At 35.1% G+C, this 17,922-nt stretch overlaps 1 protein-coding gene across 1 annotated transcript in view; it reads right to left on the bottom strand.

The window, feature by feature from the left end:
* LOC107708577 (voltage-dependent R-type calcium channel subunit alpha-1E-like) overlaps positions 1 to 17,922 on the bottom strand; it is an 88,011-nt gene that overhangs the window by 13,667 nt on the left and 56,422 nt on the right. The window contains exons 21-33 of the mRNA XM_016512839.1: positions 15,979 to 16,123; positions 15,532 to 15,660; positions 11,969 to 11,980; positions 10,951 to 11,047; positions 8,970 to 9,130; positions 7,503 to 7,640; positions 4,069 to 4,270; positions 3,682 to 3,846; positions 3,396 to 3,506; positions 1,948 to 2,028; positions 1,687 to 1,806; positions 1,297 to 1,362; positions 811 to 902 (exon numbers count right to left, since the gene is read on the bottom strand). Coding sequence (XP_016368325.1) covers positions 811 to 902; positions 1,297 to 1,362; positions 1,687 to 1,806; positions 1,948 to 2,028; positions 3,396 to 3,506; positions 3,682 to 3,846; positions 4,069 to 4,270; positions 7,503 to 7,640; positions 8,970 to 9,130; positions 10,951 to 11,047; positions 11,969 to 11,980; positions 15,532 to 15,660; positions 15,979 to 16,123 — 1,519 coding nt within the window. The remainder of the gene's footprint in view (positions 1 to 810; positions 903 to 1,296; positions 1,363 to 1,686; positions 1,807 to 1,947; positions 2,029 to 3,395; positions 3,507 to 3,681; positions 3,847 to 4,068; positions 4,271 to 7,502; positions 7,641 to 8,969; positions 9,131 to 10,950; positions 11,048 to 11,968; positions 11,981 to 15,531; positions 15,661 to 15,978; positions 16,124 to 17,922) is intronic.

Below are 17,922 nucleotides of genomic sequence, written 5' to 3'. Positions count from 1 at the left end.
ATATATTTGTACATTTACAATGTAATCAATATTCTATTTATTAGTCAAGTATGAATCTAATCATGTTAGTGTTTTTTTAAAGCAGTTTACATTACTTTCAAAATAATAACTCAAGGTCGTAACAATTTAAACAATATATTTTATTTGTGAACTTATGTTCATCTATTCTTTTTAATAGTTAACTTTTAACTATTTTTGAATTTTTCGGATCATCAGTCATCAAAGCTCAGTAAATATAGGTTACAGACAGAGATTTACATTACATTTCACCAAGCTGATTTACTCACTACAAACTCACACAGATCACGTGTTCAGGGATTTATCACATGAACCAATCACAGCCGATCATAACCAGTCATATCCAATCATATCGCGATGGAGGCATTGCCTCCTCTCACATGATTTTCCCCCATTCATTCTCAATTACCCCCCAGCAAACCCACCGCACGCTTTAATTGGTCTGTTAAAACTCAATGGGCTCAGGGGAGGCAAGAGAGACGCGGACTCCCGTTGTAACTTTACCTGCTGGTGTCACTGTATATGTATGTATATGTATGTATAGAAAAGAAGTCTTCTAGAAACATACGAATTAGTAAATTATGACATAATTTTCATTTTGGGTTGAACTAAAAATAATGTTTAACCTTACAATTTGTATCGTATATTTGGGCTTCACAATATTTGCCAAACTATACGTTTCACTAAACTATATATTTCATTAACTATAAACAAAAGAAAGAATACTGGTCTAATTCAACTAAAAATAATGAAAGTAAATAACAGTAAATTTATTTTCTTTGGTGATCTTACCTAAAGAGCAGCATCAAGGCACCAAAGAATGTCTTGAAATTGTTGTGTTGATTAATGTGGCTTTCATCATTCAGTTTAATATTTCCAAATACCTAAAGAATAAGAGATGACAGATTTTTAGAATCAAATATATTGTCTACACTATAGAAAGTATTTCTTATCGCTACTTGAAAAGCCAGACTAACAGGTATTTGATTCATCTAAATTTCTGGCACATGTGATGCAAATGTGTGCCCTCATAAGATTTTGGGAAAAAAGAAACACTGAAAAAGTTGATTAGGACCATCTCTAATCTTTAAAACACTTAAACACACACTAGCCCACAAATACAGATGAATAAACAAATTTGATCATTTATAGAGACAGAGCTGCCAAAATACAAGTACATTCTGATGTTTAGGGAAGTATTCAGCAAATGCCATCAAATTATAAAGTTTACATCATTTTGATAACTGCCATATGTAATGATATGAAAAAAAAACTTACTTGCATGCCAATAATGGCATAAATGAAGAAAAGCATGGCAATTAGGAGGCAAACATATGGAAGAGCCTGAAACAAGAAAAGAGTGAAAAGAATGTTGTACAAATCTTTCCTTTATTTATTATTTGCCTTTCCTTAACTTTCCTTTTTTTATTTTAATTTTTTTAATTTAATTACATTTTTTAGAACTGAGCAAAACTCATATATATAACTATATATACAGTATATATATATATATTTATTTATTTTATTTATTTTTTCTTTCGTAACAAAAACTTTGCTAATTTCTTTTTCCTTTCTAGACATGGAAATCACAATTTTAAAAGTTATTTTTTTTCATGACCACGCAAACCCTGAAGAACAGTGGTGCATTTAGTAAAAATATAATTTTACCTTGAAGGACTGAACAAATGTCCACAGCAGAATCCGTATTGTGTAGCCTTGTCTCAGTAGTTTAATAAGTCTAGCTGCCCGGAAAAGCTTCAGGAAACTCATATTGATGGTGTTCACAGACTATATAGAATAGAGAGAGCGAAGAAACTGTTTACTTGTAGTAAAGATTACTTGATAGACAATTGAAGTGGTCCAGAATCCCCAACACTGAGACACACTTCTGATTCATACTCAAGACCACAGCATATGAAATATGCCTACCTGTAAATCTACCACAATTTCAGTAATGCTGCCCAGTACAGTGATGAAATCAAAGATGTTCCATGTATCACGGAAGTAGTTCTGTGAGATGAGACCAGTGTGACAACAATGAAAACTTTAAACAAGTAAATACATTCAGGTACATTAAAAATGTTTTCTTCTTTGAATGATACTCATTAAAGGGATAGTTCACTCAAAAATGAACAGAAAATTTGCTGTTAATTTACTCACCCTCAAGCCATCCAAGATGGAGTTTTTTTTCTTCAGCAGATCAGTAAAGAAGATTTTTAGCTGAAACTGTGGTCTTTGGTTATTCATAAAAAGCAAGTCAATGGCTACCGTCACTTTGAGAGTCAAAAAAGCACATACAGGCAAGACAAAGTTAATACCCGTGGCTCCTGTCGATATATTGAGGTCTTATGAAGCGAAACAATCAGTCTGTGCAAGAAACTGAACATTGTTTACAACATTATTATTACCTCTAATCCAGAGCCTCAGGCAATTTGAGGCAAACGATGTCCAGTTAACGAACGAATCATTCTTTTGAACCGGTTCTTTTTAATGAACCAGTTCATCAAATCGGACTGAATCATCTGAATCAGTTCGTGGCTCGAGCAGCACAGATCTATAAGTTACTCAATCAGAACTCACTTTCAGACACATGACAGTCACTCCGACTCGAAATGAGCCGAAATAGCTGTGTATCTGATCCCATGATGAATGAACTGATTCAGTGCTCCAGTTCCTCCAACAGTCACTGAACTGAGTTCAACTTGGACCGAAGACTGATGAGCCACTGATATGCGCATGCGTGAACAAAGCACTTGAATGAATGAGTAAAATGGACGTTTTTATGGTTTCTCAATGTTTATGTAAAAAGGTGAGTTAAGACTAGTTTATTCACTTTATTTGCTTTAGACATGTAAAACATCCACATTTCATAACATTATTGGGTGTTTTAATAATATAACTGTGCATATGTGACATCACTATGTGATTACATAAACGAACTGGTGAATCAGTTATTTGAACCAGTTAATTGAATCAAACTGTCCAAATGAACCACTTCGCAGAAAAGAATCGGATTTCCTCGTTTGCCTGAGGCTCTGGATTACAGGTAATAATAATGTTGTAAATGATGTTCAGTTTCTTGCACAGACTGATCTTTTCACTTCATAAGACCTCAATATATCGTCAGGAGTCTTTCCAGGTATTAATTTTGTGTTGCCTGATATGTTTTTTTTTACTCTCAAAGTGATGGTAGCCTTTGACTTGCATTTTATGAATCACCAAGGAGCACAGTTTCAGCTAAAAATATTCTTCACCGTTCTACTGAAGAAAAAAAGTCACCTATATCTTGAATGGCCTGAGGAGGAGTAAATTAACAGCAACTTTTCATTTTTGGGTGAACTATCCCTTTAACATCAATGGGATGTCATTAAACTCACAATGAACCCAAAGGCGAAAATCTTTAAGATGCATTCCAGGGAGAAGAGCACAGTGAACGCTGTGTTGAGGTGCTTCAGGACGATGTCGTAGGCAGCTGGAGCCGAGTGGTACTGAAAAGCATTACGATTATAAATCACAAATGCTGCATGCACCTCAAAAGATCTCATTTAAGCTATTTCAGCTAAAGATGGAGACCATGTAAACCAAGACCAAATATATAGCTTCACGTTTTACAAATTGACAGAATGCATTCCAAGCTGGAATATTGTATGTTGAAAGTTATACCTTCATCATGAGCACTACTGTGTTGAGTGCAATCATGACTAGAACCGTGTACTCGAATGACGGCGACACCACAAAGTGCCACAATCGGTACTGGAGGGTCTGTCTGTTCTGAGGCATGTATCTCGTTAGGGGTTTTGCACTGATTACAAAGTCAATGCATGCCCGCTGGAAGAGTGAGATAAGAAAGCAGCGAAGGAACATGCAGGTTAGTACTGCTGATTAGAAACCTTTATTATTTATTCATGCTTAGATCAGACTCTTATTCATAATAATGGCGTTAATATCACTAAATGATGTTAATATAAAACCTAGCTATGTGGAAAAATATGAAAAAGCTTGATGTGTAATCCAGTATACTGGATACTGGAGTCGTAAATGCATATTCACCTCATTTTTCTCCAAGTTGCACTCCTCCATCATTTTGTCTCCCTGCTCCTGGAATGTGATGATGATGAGAGCAACAAAGATGTTGACAAAAAAGAAGGGGAAAACCACAAAGTATATGACATAGAAAATGGACATCTCCATTCGGTTTCCTCTGCTTGGGCCGTGGTCTTCTTCAGTCACATCCACCGAGTGTTGGAGAACTCTGTAGAAAGGCATAATGAATACATCCAATGAACTCAGCAAATAATTAAAGTCATCTTTTACCATTTATTTACAGCTACATAGACTCAAAAAGTTGTTTGTTTTCTTAAAACATGGCTCTATTCTCATTAAACAAACCTATGGACGTTTTTGGGGTTCTCAGAAGGGGAAGTCGTCATAGTTTGGGTACATTTCTATAGTGGTAGCCAGAAACATTTCTATGTATTTCTATGATAATATAGAGAGATTGATTATGTCAGAAGAGAGAAAGATGTCAAATTTGCCATCAGCAATGGTCACACTCTTTCTGTAAACGAATGCCAAGGTAATATAACTCAGAGTATAGTGTTACAAATGTACATTACATTTTTTAATTGCTAAATCTATATTGTTAATTACTATGGAAAAGCATCATCACAGTCTGTGAAAAGGGTCCATTTTCAGTATTTAAAATCTGCAGCATGAAATCTCTTCCTGCTTCTTCACAGATATGCTACTCAACCCACACTCAATTCAATGACAGTCCAGATTATTTTTCCTGCCTTTTCAACCACTGATTCTTGGCATCAACTCTTAAACAAGCATCTCTCCACATGGATCCCAACTCAACATTAGTCTCAGCAGTAACACTGTAACATAAGAACCATAACAAACAGAGGTGGCTCGCCAATTCTGGGTCTAAACTGATGTTTTCTAAACTGATGACTGTACTCCAGAAGTAAATTGTGAACTCTTCAGGCAACCCTTCAAATCTGAAAACAAGTTGGCTGGCTGCTTATAGGGGACCAATTTGCACGTTTTTAAAAATCTGCCAATAATTACCAAAATTGGAGAAAATGGTTGTAACAAGATAAGATCTGTCATGAAATCCGCTCAAAGGTGGGACCTTCCGAACACGTAAAGATTTCATGAGATTATTCAGCAGTTATCCAGACGATGCAATTAGCAGCATCACGGCTTTCATAACTGCATGACCTTGAAGAAATGTTTTATGTGGAGGTTAATCTTTCTGAGCTCTCTGAATCTCCTTCATAAATCAAACAATGGAATAAAATCATTTAAATAACAGTGCCTATAACAATATATTAGCTTGCCTGAGAACTACAGTTCTCTATTACCCACATCCCAATTCTGACTGAGTATAAAGTTCGATTAGAAAGTAGAAAGAAAAAGACCTTCGGTTGCATTTCTATTTCTTTAAAAGTCTGGAATTTTAATATGGGTGTAAAAGTAAACTGCTTCTTCAGTCCACTGGGGTTTGCTCTTCCTTCCTCAGCTTTTTCCAGGGTTTGCTTGCACACAGTTTTTAAGGTAGTTTGTGCCAGGCATCTTGGAGAAGGTGCCACAGTTCTTCTATGGATGAACCCCAGACTGACTTGAAGATGGTGAGATCAGATCTCTGCGTGGGCCACACCATCTGTTGTGGGATTCCTTGTTCATACGAACATTTCACTGGATTATAACAATATTTGCAAAAGAAGAAGAAGAAACACTGGCACACTAAAGCAAAACATGAATAACTGTCTTAAAACAAATGTTTTTTTTATGTCACATCTAATGTGCATAAGACTTTTGCTCAGTTCTTGTATGTTTCAAGGTTTCAGAAAATTTCTGGAAAGGTTCCGGTAACTGTTGAGTGATTTTGTTCATTTACACTGCCAAAAGCTTTCACAATGTGACATCTATTGTGCTCGCCCAGCTCTTTCGTGTTTGACATTTGCCAACATTTCTGGCATTCTGGATCCGATTTGCATTTCCACAGAAGGCTGTCTGGTAATTTGACTGCATTTTTCCGGAATCAAAGCCCAGTGCTTCATTCTGATGGCATTCAGTCCACTGATGTTAGATAGTTTAATGAGCACTAAAACCTTGTTAACATATTAATTTATTTAAAATGAATGAGAACTGTCTAATTTAAACATGGTTATTTTATTCTGTTCACCAAACAGCCACTTATGCACAGGGAAAGGCATTTTCTACATGAACTTCAGTCCATTAGCAAACAAAAAATGTTCAAAAGTATTCACCTCCACATCCCCATTCTCCAGAGGAGGTTTAGGCAACCTGTCTGACACCAAAACGTAGAGAGCTAAATCTACACTGACACACATTTCCTTGGCAGATGTGCTACAAATACTTGGGAAGGCAGCAGAATAGCCTGCCATGAAAAGCTCAGCACTGACGAGACTCTGAAAGTCTCTATCCTTCTCAGATCTCAGAACAATCTTCGGAGCTGACTGAAGATCACATGCTGCCAAGTGCACCGTAACATACAGTAAGAAACATCTAGGTCTTTGTATAGAGTGCATTAGTGCCGTTCCATTTTTTCAATGCCGCTGGTTCTGGAAGTATTTTTCCAATTCAGTTTTCCCATAGAGATTTGGTTAAAGAGTTATAAGCCATGAATCAAACCAACCAGCTACGAGAAGAATCACAACATTTCAAACTTTGATTTGAAGCAAAATCTGACAAAAAGACAAAGATATCAGACTGTGTAATTAATGTCTTTAATCATAGAAAGAACTACAATCTCATGAAACACTGTGAATGACATAATCTATTTAAAAGCAATGGAGAAATATAAAACAATCCATTTAAAGTTGTTGATTGTATATATATATATATATATATATATATATAAACAATATATTTTAAGTTTATTTCAAAATATGCATATATATATATTGAAATATTTAAGGTTTTTGAGAGCATAGTGAGACTGACTCGATTACATCATTTGCAGTGCTTCATGGGAGTGGGCGGAGCTAAATATCTTGTTTGGTGCTATTTGCTGGCTGCGACTCTCTGATTGGTGGAATTTTCTTTACAGCATCATGGGTAATGTAGTTTTTCACCAGGGATTCCGCTGTCAAACACAGTTCGTGAAATAATGCGAACTGACAGCTTCAACAAAAGCATATACCATCGATTAACAACCTCCAAGCTCACAGTAGGTCTGTATTTTAAAGTTTAGACGTTATCGTTAAAATAAAATTTCCCTATGTAGAAAAGTAATGCCATGTTTACTTGCAGAACCTGACTGTTGCGCTCTGTAACCCTACTTCACAAAGCCACTGGTGAGCGTGACCTGATATATTAACATGTTTATGGAGTGCCTCTAAATCATCAAGCAATTTCAGCCTAATAGCAAGTAAAACAGAGGTACTAATTTTAAAATGTACAGTAATCAAATATACAACAGTCTGGTGCAGTATAGAAATGAATGGACATACTGTGGCCAGCCCTCTCCTGTGGACACAGTGAAGAGCGTCAGAAGAGCCCAGAGGACATTATCATAGTGGAACTCGTGTCTCCTCCACTCACGCTTCTTCACCTCCTTCCTGTCCCTCCCATAGTCAATGTAGTAGCCTCTACACAACACAAAACAATTCAAACCATGGCAAACAAACTAACAAAGCATTCATGAAAGTATACTAATCTTTGTACAGTTTTACCAGGGTTCCTGAACTTTTGATATTCAAAGCATTTCACATGATTCACATGAACAAAACATGTAGGTGGCTCTTCAAGCTTGAACTGCACTGAAACATTAATTATTACGGAATTTAAATTTGAATAATGAATCCCGCTAAATTAACAAGTTCAATTGACAGCCTTGAAACATAACCTAAGAATGTCTATGCATGGCTGAAACAGTGAGAAAATTAGTGAAAATGTTACATTAGTAAATGCAAACGTGAAAAAAAAGGTCTTAAAAAAGTAAGAATCTTAAAATAAAGGAGTAAAAAAGCAACCAATGAAAAAACTACTCAAGTAGCGAGTTACTAGTTACTTCATATCATATATCTAACAATAACATGCTATTATCGAGACAGATCATATTTAATTGGTTTAAATGATTATATTATTAGCATAATTAGTTATCTTTGCAACAAACACAGAGGAGACTCTAGGCGCGTTTCCATTACCCTTCAAATTGCGCAAATTGAAATTGCGTATTGAAAATACACTTAATTGAAACGCGTCTATTTCGCAAAAACTCCCATATATCGCAAAAAAGTTTTTACGCTAGCATGAGGTGGTTTTTCAGGCAATGCGAAAAAGGAATAATTCGCAAAACTGCAATGGAAACGGCTTTTTCGCATTTACAGGTCTTTAACTTCTTTTGGACTGATGCATGCAACACCCGCTGAGTGGCATTAAACAGCCTGAAAGATCAAAGACAATTTTTAATATAACTCCGACTGGATTCGTCTGAAAGAAGAAAGTCATATACACCTAGGATGCCTCGGGAGTGAGTAAAACGCAGCCTAATTTTCATTTTTGGGTGAACTAACCCTTTAAAGGGGGCATTTCATCTGTTGCCCCAAAATCATTGCATGTCCTGTGCTTTGTATAGCAATCTATACAGCTACATTTGGATTATTAGACACTGACCCATGATTGGGGCATCACTCATGCCCCAGAAAAAAATTCAGCACACATTGAATAAACTACACATTTCGTATTGTATTAAAATAAAGTAACGAGAGCAACATTGCTCAACAAAGTAAAAGTAAAATGTTTCATTGAGTTAAAGTAAAAATACCCACCATTACTACTCTTAAAAGTACAAATATTCCAAAAATCTACTCAAGTAAATGAAACGGGTTAAATGTAATTTATTACTACCCACCTCTGATCCTACACTCAGAAATACAGTAGGCTATATACAGTATAAAGCATATGGTTGCACTTACTGGCATTCTTTTTGCGTGCCCATCGATCCGTCGGTACAGTAGAAGAACTTTCCCTTGAAGAGCTGCACTGCAATGACAGCAAAGATGAACATGAAGAGCTTGTAGACGATGAGGATGTTGAAGACGTTCTTCAGGGATGTGACCACGCAATCAAACACAGCCTGCAGGACAACAGAAATAATCATCATATCGCATATCCCTTCCTAAACAGGTCTTTAGCCAGCAAAGCAAATGAGATGAGTTTCATATGCATGTTTTTGGAGTTTACAGAATGATGCATTCCAGTACAGTATAGTGTCTAAAACAATCAACATTACAATTTTACCTAAAGCCTTGAATTTATTTGTAGTCATTCAATTAGTAGTTGCCTGCATTGCATGCACTTTTATTTGCAAGTGATCAAATCAAATGTTTGTGGGGTTTTTTTTCAGGCAGTACAGTCATTTTCTGGCATGTTGGTTGCTATGGTAATGATATCAAGTCAAACCCATGTGACTTTGCTCTACAATGACAGGAAACTGAAAGCTGACAGAAAAAAAAATGCTTTAGATGAGTTTTTTATTCTTTCTTTTTTCATACGATCTGCTTATGCTTCACTAACAGTTAGGTTTATGGGTTGAAGTATAGGGTGGACCTTCATGCTTATATTTTTATTTAAAAATTGTATGTTTCCATACAAATCAAATTCATACAAAAATCACCGCCTTGTAAAATAGTTATGTTTTCTCAACTGAAGTGCACAAGGCTGGTAACTTCAGATTTCTTTGTCATTTCTTCCCCCCAAAGATCTCTCATGATCTCCCATCTCTAATTCAATTATGGTTTAGTTAAATGGTGTGATGATAATTCTCATAATTCTGGCTCTGTATATGACTGCATATTGATTTAAAATGAAAAATGTCAAGTACTGCAAGTTATATTTAGCCTACTTTTAATTATTCACAGAGGAATTACTCATATTTGGACAGCAGAGTCTCCTAATTTATTAATTCATTCGTTAAATTGTGTGTGTTTTCGTGAGACTGTTTCAAAGAAATTATCTTGGAATAAGATATTTCTTGACTAGAGTTTCTGTGTATGAAATACACAACATTAAACACACACACACACACACACACATGTTGTGTTTCCATGTTTTATGGGGACATTCCATAGGCGTAATGGTTTTTATACTGTACAAACTGTATGTGCTATTGCCCTACACCAACCCTACCCCTAAACCTACCCCTTACAGGAAACTTTGTGCATTTTTACTTTCTCAAAAAAACTCATTCTGTTTTATTTATAAGCTTGTTTCCTCATGGGGACCTCAAAAATGTCCCCACAAGGTCAAAATTTACTAGTATTACTATCCTTGTGGGGACATTTGGTCCCCATAACGTGATAAATACCAGGTACACACACACACACACACACACACACACACAGTATATGATACATTAGCTTATCACCACAGCAAAAGTAGATGGCAGAATAAACAGACTTAAAAAATAAAAAAATTACAGAATAGCATTTTTTTTTTAAATATATTAAATGTGATTTAGTGCAGGAGGAACCCAAGGCTTATTTTTTTAGACTCACAAAAATGACATATGATGTCCTCTACATGCACTAGTATATGTTTTACTAACTTTTAAAACCTGTTACTCAATGACTATGCAATGAAAGAAATATTTATGATGTTTGAATATTCAAAACTATTTTTCCAAAAAGAGTAAAACTCAATACATGCAATTCATTTGGATACAGAGCAATTGTATTGAGTTTTACTCTTTTGGAAGAATTTATTTGTAACTTGCAGTCAAGTCACATGTGGACTGAAAAAGTGCTTAAGATCCTCAGTTTATCTTTTTTCTTAATATTCAAAGCAGGCATAGTCACAAAGAAGTGGTAAAAAGTGTATAAGTGAGCAGAGAGCTGGATTGTGCTTTCTGGTTCTGTTTGTGAATGTAAAGTATATAAAGTATGAAAGAGCAGATACCTTGAGCTTTGGGAGTCTTTTTATGGTCTTGAGGGGACGGAGAACTCTGAGAACCCGTAAGGACTTAATGGTCTTAATATCTCGGCCTTTGTTGTTTCTGTGAATAACAAAACATATTATATTTTAGAAAATATATATTTTGGGGGGGAAAAAAGCTGTCAATAACTTAAATATTTATATTGAATTAATCAAAATAATTGCAATTAATCACATATAAGCCCCCCAAATTAAAAACAAAGGTTTTATTCTTCAATGAGCAGCTTACATGCGGGAAATCACATGACTAGCTTAATACTACTCACTTTATCTTGTAAATGAATGCTTTCGCTTATAAAAAAGTAATATTTGCTTGCTGTGAATTGCTTACTTTAATTGGTAACTGAAAGTTTTGCATGATTCTGCATCTTTGCTGCTAGACGCCAGTATAAGCTGACTGACATATCAGCAACATATAAAATAAAAACCTAAGTACTACAAATTAACTACAGCATAGCATTTTCTAAATCTTAAATGCTTTATAATGCCGGTAGAACCCAAGGCCTAACTTTTCATGCTCGCAAAAAAGACTAATAATGTTCTTTACATGCATTACAGTATATTTTATTATATTTTTAAACCTGTCATTCAATGACTAAGCAATGAAGAAAAATATTTATAATGTTTGAATATTCAAAGCAATTCACATGAACAAAACATGAAGGTGGCTTTTCAAGCTTGAACTGCACTGATGGTAGGACAATTTCTCATGGTACTTATGAGCAGAAAAGGCATGATTAATTGCATATTTAAATATTGAATCACACTAAATTAACAAGTTCAGTTGATGGTCCTAATATATAACCCAAGAATGTCTATGCATGGCTGAAATAGTTAGAAAATGAGTGAACATTTTAAATTAGTAAATGCAAACATGGATCAGACATCACAATATTAACACACATACAGTAAATAAATGATCGGTGACAATTCATATTAAAATGGACAGGCAATGTGACAAATGAGAAGCGTCTGCTGTTACCCCATTAAATTCCTGGCAGCCAGAGAGACACAATCCAAACAACAACAGAGAAGCATTAAAAGAGAAAGAACACATGAACATCTCAAGTGTGTGTAAAGCCATTAAATAACGAGCCAGAGCATATTTATGAACATATGGAATATCCTTTTATAGAAATACTTCCTTGAATAACACAAACATGCTTATTCTTTCAAGTGGAACGATCAGGATATATATAAAAAAATGAGCCATAACATTTTGATAAATTGTGAGCATTATCTTATTATCTGGTAATAAACATTTCTGTACATATGTCTAATGCTTGGCAGCTTTCATTAATAAGACTTGTACTGCATGATTTTAGGGCTTCTCTCAAGGGTTTCCCAAATAGACTATTAAATTTAGGACACCATCATTTTTTAATAACTGAAGCTATTTTAATGTATGTTTAAGATCATATGTATATATTCTTCCAAACTACACTATATTCTAACTATATATGTGCGACTTCCATCTCAGCTTTAGAATATATTAGCAAGCAACAAGCATTCAAGAGTATAACTTATATAACTTAAATGAGGGGTGTCCAAAGTCCAGCCCACGGGCACATAGCCTGTTCTGAATCAGCCCGCAATATGCTTTAAAAATAGAACAGGATTTGGCCTGCTATTAAGAAAGAAAATGAAATCCATATACTGCATTTTGTGTCGATATCACGTATAGCCAAATCTCACAACACACCACCTCCACTAGTTCAGTCGCCATCAGCTTCTTTCCACCGATGAAGCGCCGTACATAAAGAATGAAGAGTTTGCTTCACTTGTCATGCATGTACTATATTCTTTTTGCATAGCAGTGGGTATTAAATGATGACCTGTTATACCTGTTTAGCCTAAATATTCTAAACAAGTTAGAAAATGTGATTCTCTGGACTCCATCCTTCCCAGTCTGTCGAATAACTCATCCACATGCAGGACATTACTTACTATTCACATCAGTCTAGTTCTGTCAACAGGAGCCTAAAGGTGCGATCACATTTAAAGGGATAGTTCACCCAAAGAATGAAAATTATGCCATCATTTACTCACCCTCAAGTTGTTCCAAACCTCGTTGACTTACTGTGGAATTCAATGGCTATACCTTGATGATGACAGGATTTCCATTTTTGGGTGAACTATCCCTTTAACATTGTTTCGTCAAGTTGGTAACGCGGATTCGCCAATTTGACCAACAGAAAACTGCTTGGTTTGAAAGTGACTTCTGTGTGAGCGTTGCTTCGTACATCGCTACATTATTAATGATAGACAATGCAGCTTTTGTGATTGTACCTTAAGAATAGGCAGGCTCAAGTAAAAATAAAGACTTTGATGCTGTTAAGAGATTATGACAATGTTGATGGCAGTGTTGCCAGATAGGGCGGTTTTGAATTTGAATGTCCGGGTCAAAATTGTTTTGGGCGGGTGGACAAAATTTGGGCTGTTTTGGGATCAGTTTTTGCACTAAAGTGTGCATGTACTTCATCTAATTATCGGATTCGCCAATTTGACCAACAGAAAACTGCTTGGTTTGAAAGTGACTTCTGTGTGAGCATTGCTTCGTACATCGCTACATTATTAATGATAGACAATGCAGCTTTTGTGATTGTACCTTAAGAATAGGCAGGCTCAAGTAAAAATAAAGACTTTGATGCTGTTAAGAGATTATGACAATGTTGATGGCAGTGTTGCCAGATAGGGCGGTTTTGAATTTGAATTTCCGGGTCAAAATTGTTTTGGGCGGGTGGGCAAAATTTGGGCTGTTTTGGGATCAGTTTTTGCACTAAAGTGTGCATGTACTAATTATTCATGATCCTTTCTTCCAATTTACAAGTTCCCTAGCATAGCAGCTACTTCTTTCCTTTGGTCGACTTTTAGCCAGGAAAGTAATGGTCTGGTTATCCACTGAGAATAAAACTACTAATTAACCATATTCAACTCACAATTACTATCCAATTATAGAAGTTCACCTACTTACCTATATCTATTAAATTAGCCACTGATCAACCCTTATTGTCTGACTCTACACCCTCCCCCAGTGAATGCCTATAAAGATTGACATATGTAGTTTTTAATTGAGGGATAGTGTATTATACAGTAGAATAATCATTCCCATGGAGGGAATTTAGGATTTTTACCAGAGGTCCTAATGTTACCACAGGAACAGTATTACAGTACGTATATACAGTATTATATGTTCTCACACTCATAGATGCAGATTTAAGGAGGGGAATGAAAAGCCACTTCTCATACTGCATTACAGACTCCTTCACTTGCTTTAATTCTGACCCATGCTTTTATCTTGACCTAGTTATTTGGTATGTTTCTGTACCAGTTAGTTGAAACCAAGCAGTCTTGTATTTTGCACACATTGTGCTCTGGATTTGGCTTTGTACGAACTCCACAATGGATCATAATCAAACCCCAGGTTGTATTTGCATTTATGCATGTGGCAAAGCCCTTTATCCAAAGCCTTTCCACTTTACGTTAAAAAGGATAATTTTTTTTAGTTCATGCATTTCCTGGGAATCAAAAACATGACCTTGGCATTGCTGTTTGAGTTACTGATGTAATTGAGGATGATATGCTTCTGTACTATTTGTTTATGTTGATGTGATTAATGGTTCATATAAATTACATTTATTATATTATATCTGTAAAAATTGTACACACATATACAAATATATATATACATTGTAGACACATTTGACCAATGGGTCACAGTAAGATTAGATTATACAGTTATCAACCCAGGTTCACTGGAAAAAACATGCCTGTTGTGACATTTCTGCTAATATGTATATATTATGTTGCTTCTTTCATGTTTCACAAGTGAGTGGTGTCAAAAAAGCATTTTCCGATTTTTTTATGAAACATATTAAGGTATCGCGACAGTTTGGAAATGAAATGTGATACTAAAAAGTAACACACCCACACTAAATCCGACCCGAAACCCCAACGCTAGTGTTGACAAAAGCAAACTTGAGGTAAAAACACATTTGCCATTTTATCTTGTTTCTACTAGCATTTGAGCTCTTTTATCTTCACCCGAGCGCTCCACATTGCAAGTGCAATGCTGTACAAGGTAAGCGACAGAACAAGTTTACTACATCAGAAAAGCCAAACATCTGTGATGCAAACATCAAAATGTATTAGTTTACAATTCGTGCACTATCGTGAAAGTGTTTTAAGGTCATAGCATAGTATTGTGCAAGGAACTGCATGCAAATAAGTCTTTATTAATCTGCCCCTGTAATCATAATTTGAATGAACAGGAACAAAATTTGTTAGTGTTTTGCTGCGTTTACATTTCATTTCACCTGGAAATTGCAGTGAATTGTATGTATAGGTATAGGTTTTTGGAGTTTTGCAAAAATATTGACAGAGGCATGTTTTTACAATGAGCCTATGTTGAAAGTTATCCGAGGTCTTGAGCCTGGAGTTGTTGTCAGATGTCTATAAAGTAGAATGAGTCCAGATACATTCTATATAATCAAAAATCTGACTTGATGTCACACAAGGAAGATGGCTCTAATTTGAAATACTTACGTCAATGCAAAGGCAATTAGAGCACCAACCACCACAATAAAGTCTAGAATGTTCCACAAGTCACGGAAATATGATCCATCGTGAAGAATGAGGCCCTGGTCGATCATCTGTGTAAAATGGCATAATATACTATTATACAGAATATGGAGTACATAGAATTTTTTTGTATTTTATACCTATATGTAAAATTCTATATATGTCTACCTGCATTACATATTGTATCTATTCATGGAACATGATCTTTACTTAATATCCTAATGATTTTTGGCATAAAAGAAAATCAATAATTTTGACCCATACAGTGTATTGATGGCTATTGCTACAAATATACCCCAGCGACTTAAGACTGGTTTTGTGCTCCAGGGTCACATATTTGTCCTGTTTTGTCATGCATAGTATACTGTACAACATCTAAACGTGTGGGATCATGTAAAAATGTCAACTTACGGATTTGTGCTTTTGAAAATGAACATGCTGTCTGGTGTGTCGGGTTTGGGGGCAGTCGACTGTTCACCTCCATTCTCAACGTCATCATCGTCGTTACCATCATCAGCTTTGTCTGAGTGAGAGGCTTCCACGTCCTTGAAGCTGACTGTGACGAGTCAAATCAAGAGAACAAAACAAATATTTCAGCATTCTTTTTGCAGCAGGGTTTACATCCTAAACATGAATAATGACTTGTATACTACTACAATCAAACTTGCCGGCAAAATGAGTAGTGAAATTAGATATGACAATAATTAAATATGTTAAATGGCACAAATGTATCTAATCCCATTTTATTAACCAATGTCTTTGCTGTTGACCTTTGATGATCCAGTTCAACCATACTAATAAGCAAAAATTATTTTAGATAAACTAACAATTGTGAGTGTTGAAACTTCTTCTCCTGTGTTCTACTGTACAGACGTGAATTTACTTTTCCTTCAGTCTGAGGTTTATTCATTACACTTTTTGGTGTGAAAGGGCTTTTATATTTGCTATAAATAGAACTTCTTATATTAAAAACAATCAAGTCCTGCTCATATTTAAAAAGTAACGCGAAAGTACCGCAAAAGTAACTTAATGCATTACTTTCCATAAAAAGTAACTAAGTAACGTAATTAGTTACTTTTTTAGGAAGTAACGCAATATTGTAATGCATTACTTTTAAAAGTAACTTTCCCCAACACTGGATATGACTAGCTGAAATCCTCATAATAATGTTGTGAAAGTGCATGTTGTAAATTAATATTACTCAGTACTGAAATATAAAATTGCACTGTAACAAGAACACCTTAAAACTAAATGTAATGACATTTTTTAAAAGGCTGCTGTTCTTGAACTTATTTCATTTTGATGTTCCCACTCAAGCATAACAAAATCTGAAAATCTGTTGGATTTGGGCTAGTTTTTCATGCATAACATCAGGTTTGGGTTTGTAATTAAAGAAAAAAAAATATTATTTTTAAGTATTTTGCTTTCATTCTCACTTGTTTTGCACACAAATGTATCTAGCCGTGTAAAATGAGTTAAATAAAACAAAAAATGGCTATTGGTTAAAAAATCCTCTAAATTTAGCCATGCTATATTCAATAATTTCAGTAACTATTACTCTGACTAAAATGGCATTTAATTTGTGTTGACAAAAATGATATTTCACTTGACAAGAAGTTCAGAATTAAACCAATTATTTAAAATATTTTTATAAGTAACATACAAATAAACACGCATTTAACAAAAACAACACGTGAAAACGGTCCTTGTGAAAAGTTCCTGAGACAACATTAAAAGTGCTATTGTAATGCAATGCTGTGAATTCTTAATGCTTATTCATCATGTGTTTTTTAGATGTGATTTTGTTACAGAAATGTTTATTTTGGAAGGTTTTTTCAGACAGAAATGTTTTTGTACTTTTGAGATTAACTGGTTAGAGGTTATTTGCGGTAAGAATAAATTTAAAGAGAGCGTGCAATTTTGGGGTTTAGGTTGGTTTGTGTCTTAAAATTTGACAGTGCTGATCAGGTTGGATCAGAACAAATCATCTCAGGTACAGGGAGAGTTTGGGCATCAAATAAAAGCCTGTGCAAACCTCTATCACCCCTGCATCCAAATATGCCTTCATCCCTACTGTGAAAAGCAGTGCATGAAATGAGAAGTATGTCAAAATTAGCTGTATTCAAAAAGCAGACGACCCAATACTTCCTATCAATCTTTGAGATGTACTATCTCTTGAGGCAAAAGGAAAGAAGCTATGAATGGCAAGGTAGCGATACTGATGGTGTAGGACACGTCATACATGCCTACATGATATAAGTATGTCTGGATTGTATTCATACTGCATGCATGCATACTTTATAGAACATACTTTCATAACAGTCGCAAATTAAGCCCTTCATCATATGTAACGAT

The sequence above is a fragment of the Sinocyclocheilus rhinocerous genome, unplaced genomic scaffold, assembly GCF_001515625.1.
Source record: "Sinocyclocheilus rhinocerous isolate Xijiao unplaced genomic scaffold, SAMN03320098_v1.1 scaffold25, whole genome shotgun sequence".
Taxonomy (NCBI): Eukaryota; Metazoa; Chordata; class Actinopteri; order Cypriniformes; family Cyprinidae; genus Sinocyclocheilus; species Sinocyclocheilus rhinocerous.
Note: the sequence above shows the minus strand (reverse complement) of the source record. Positions and strands in the feature narration are given on the sequence as shown.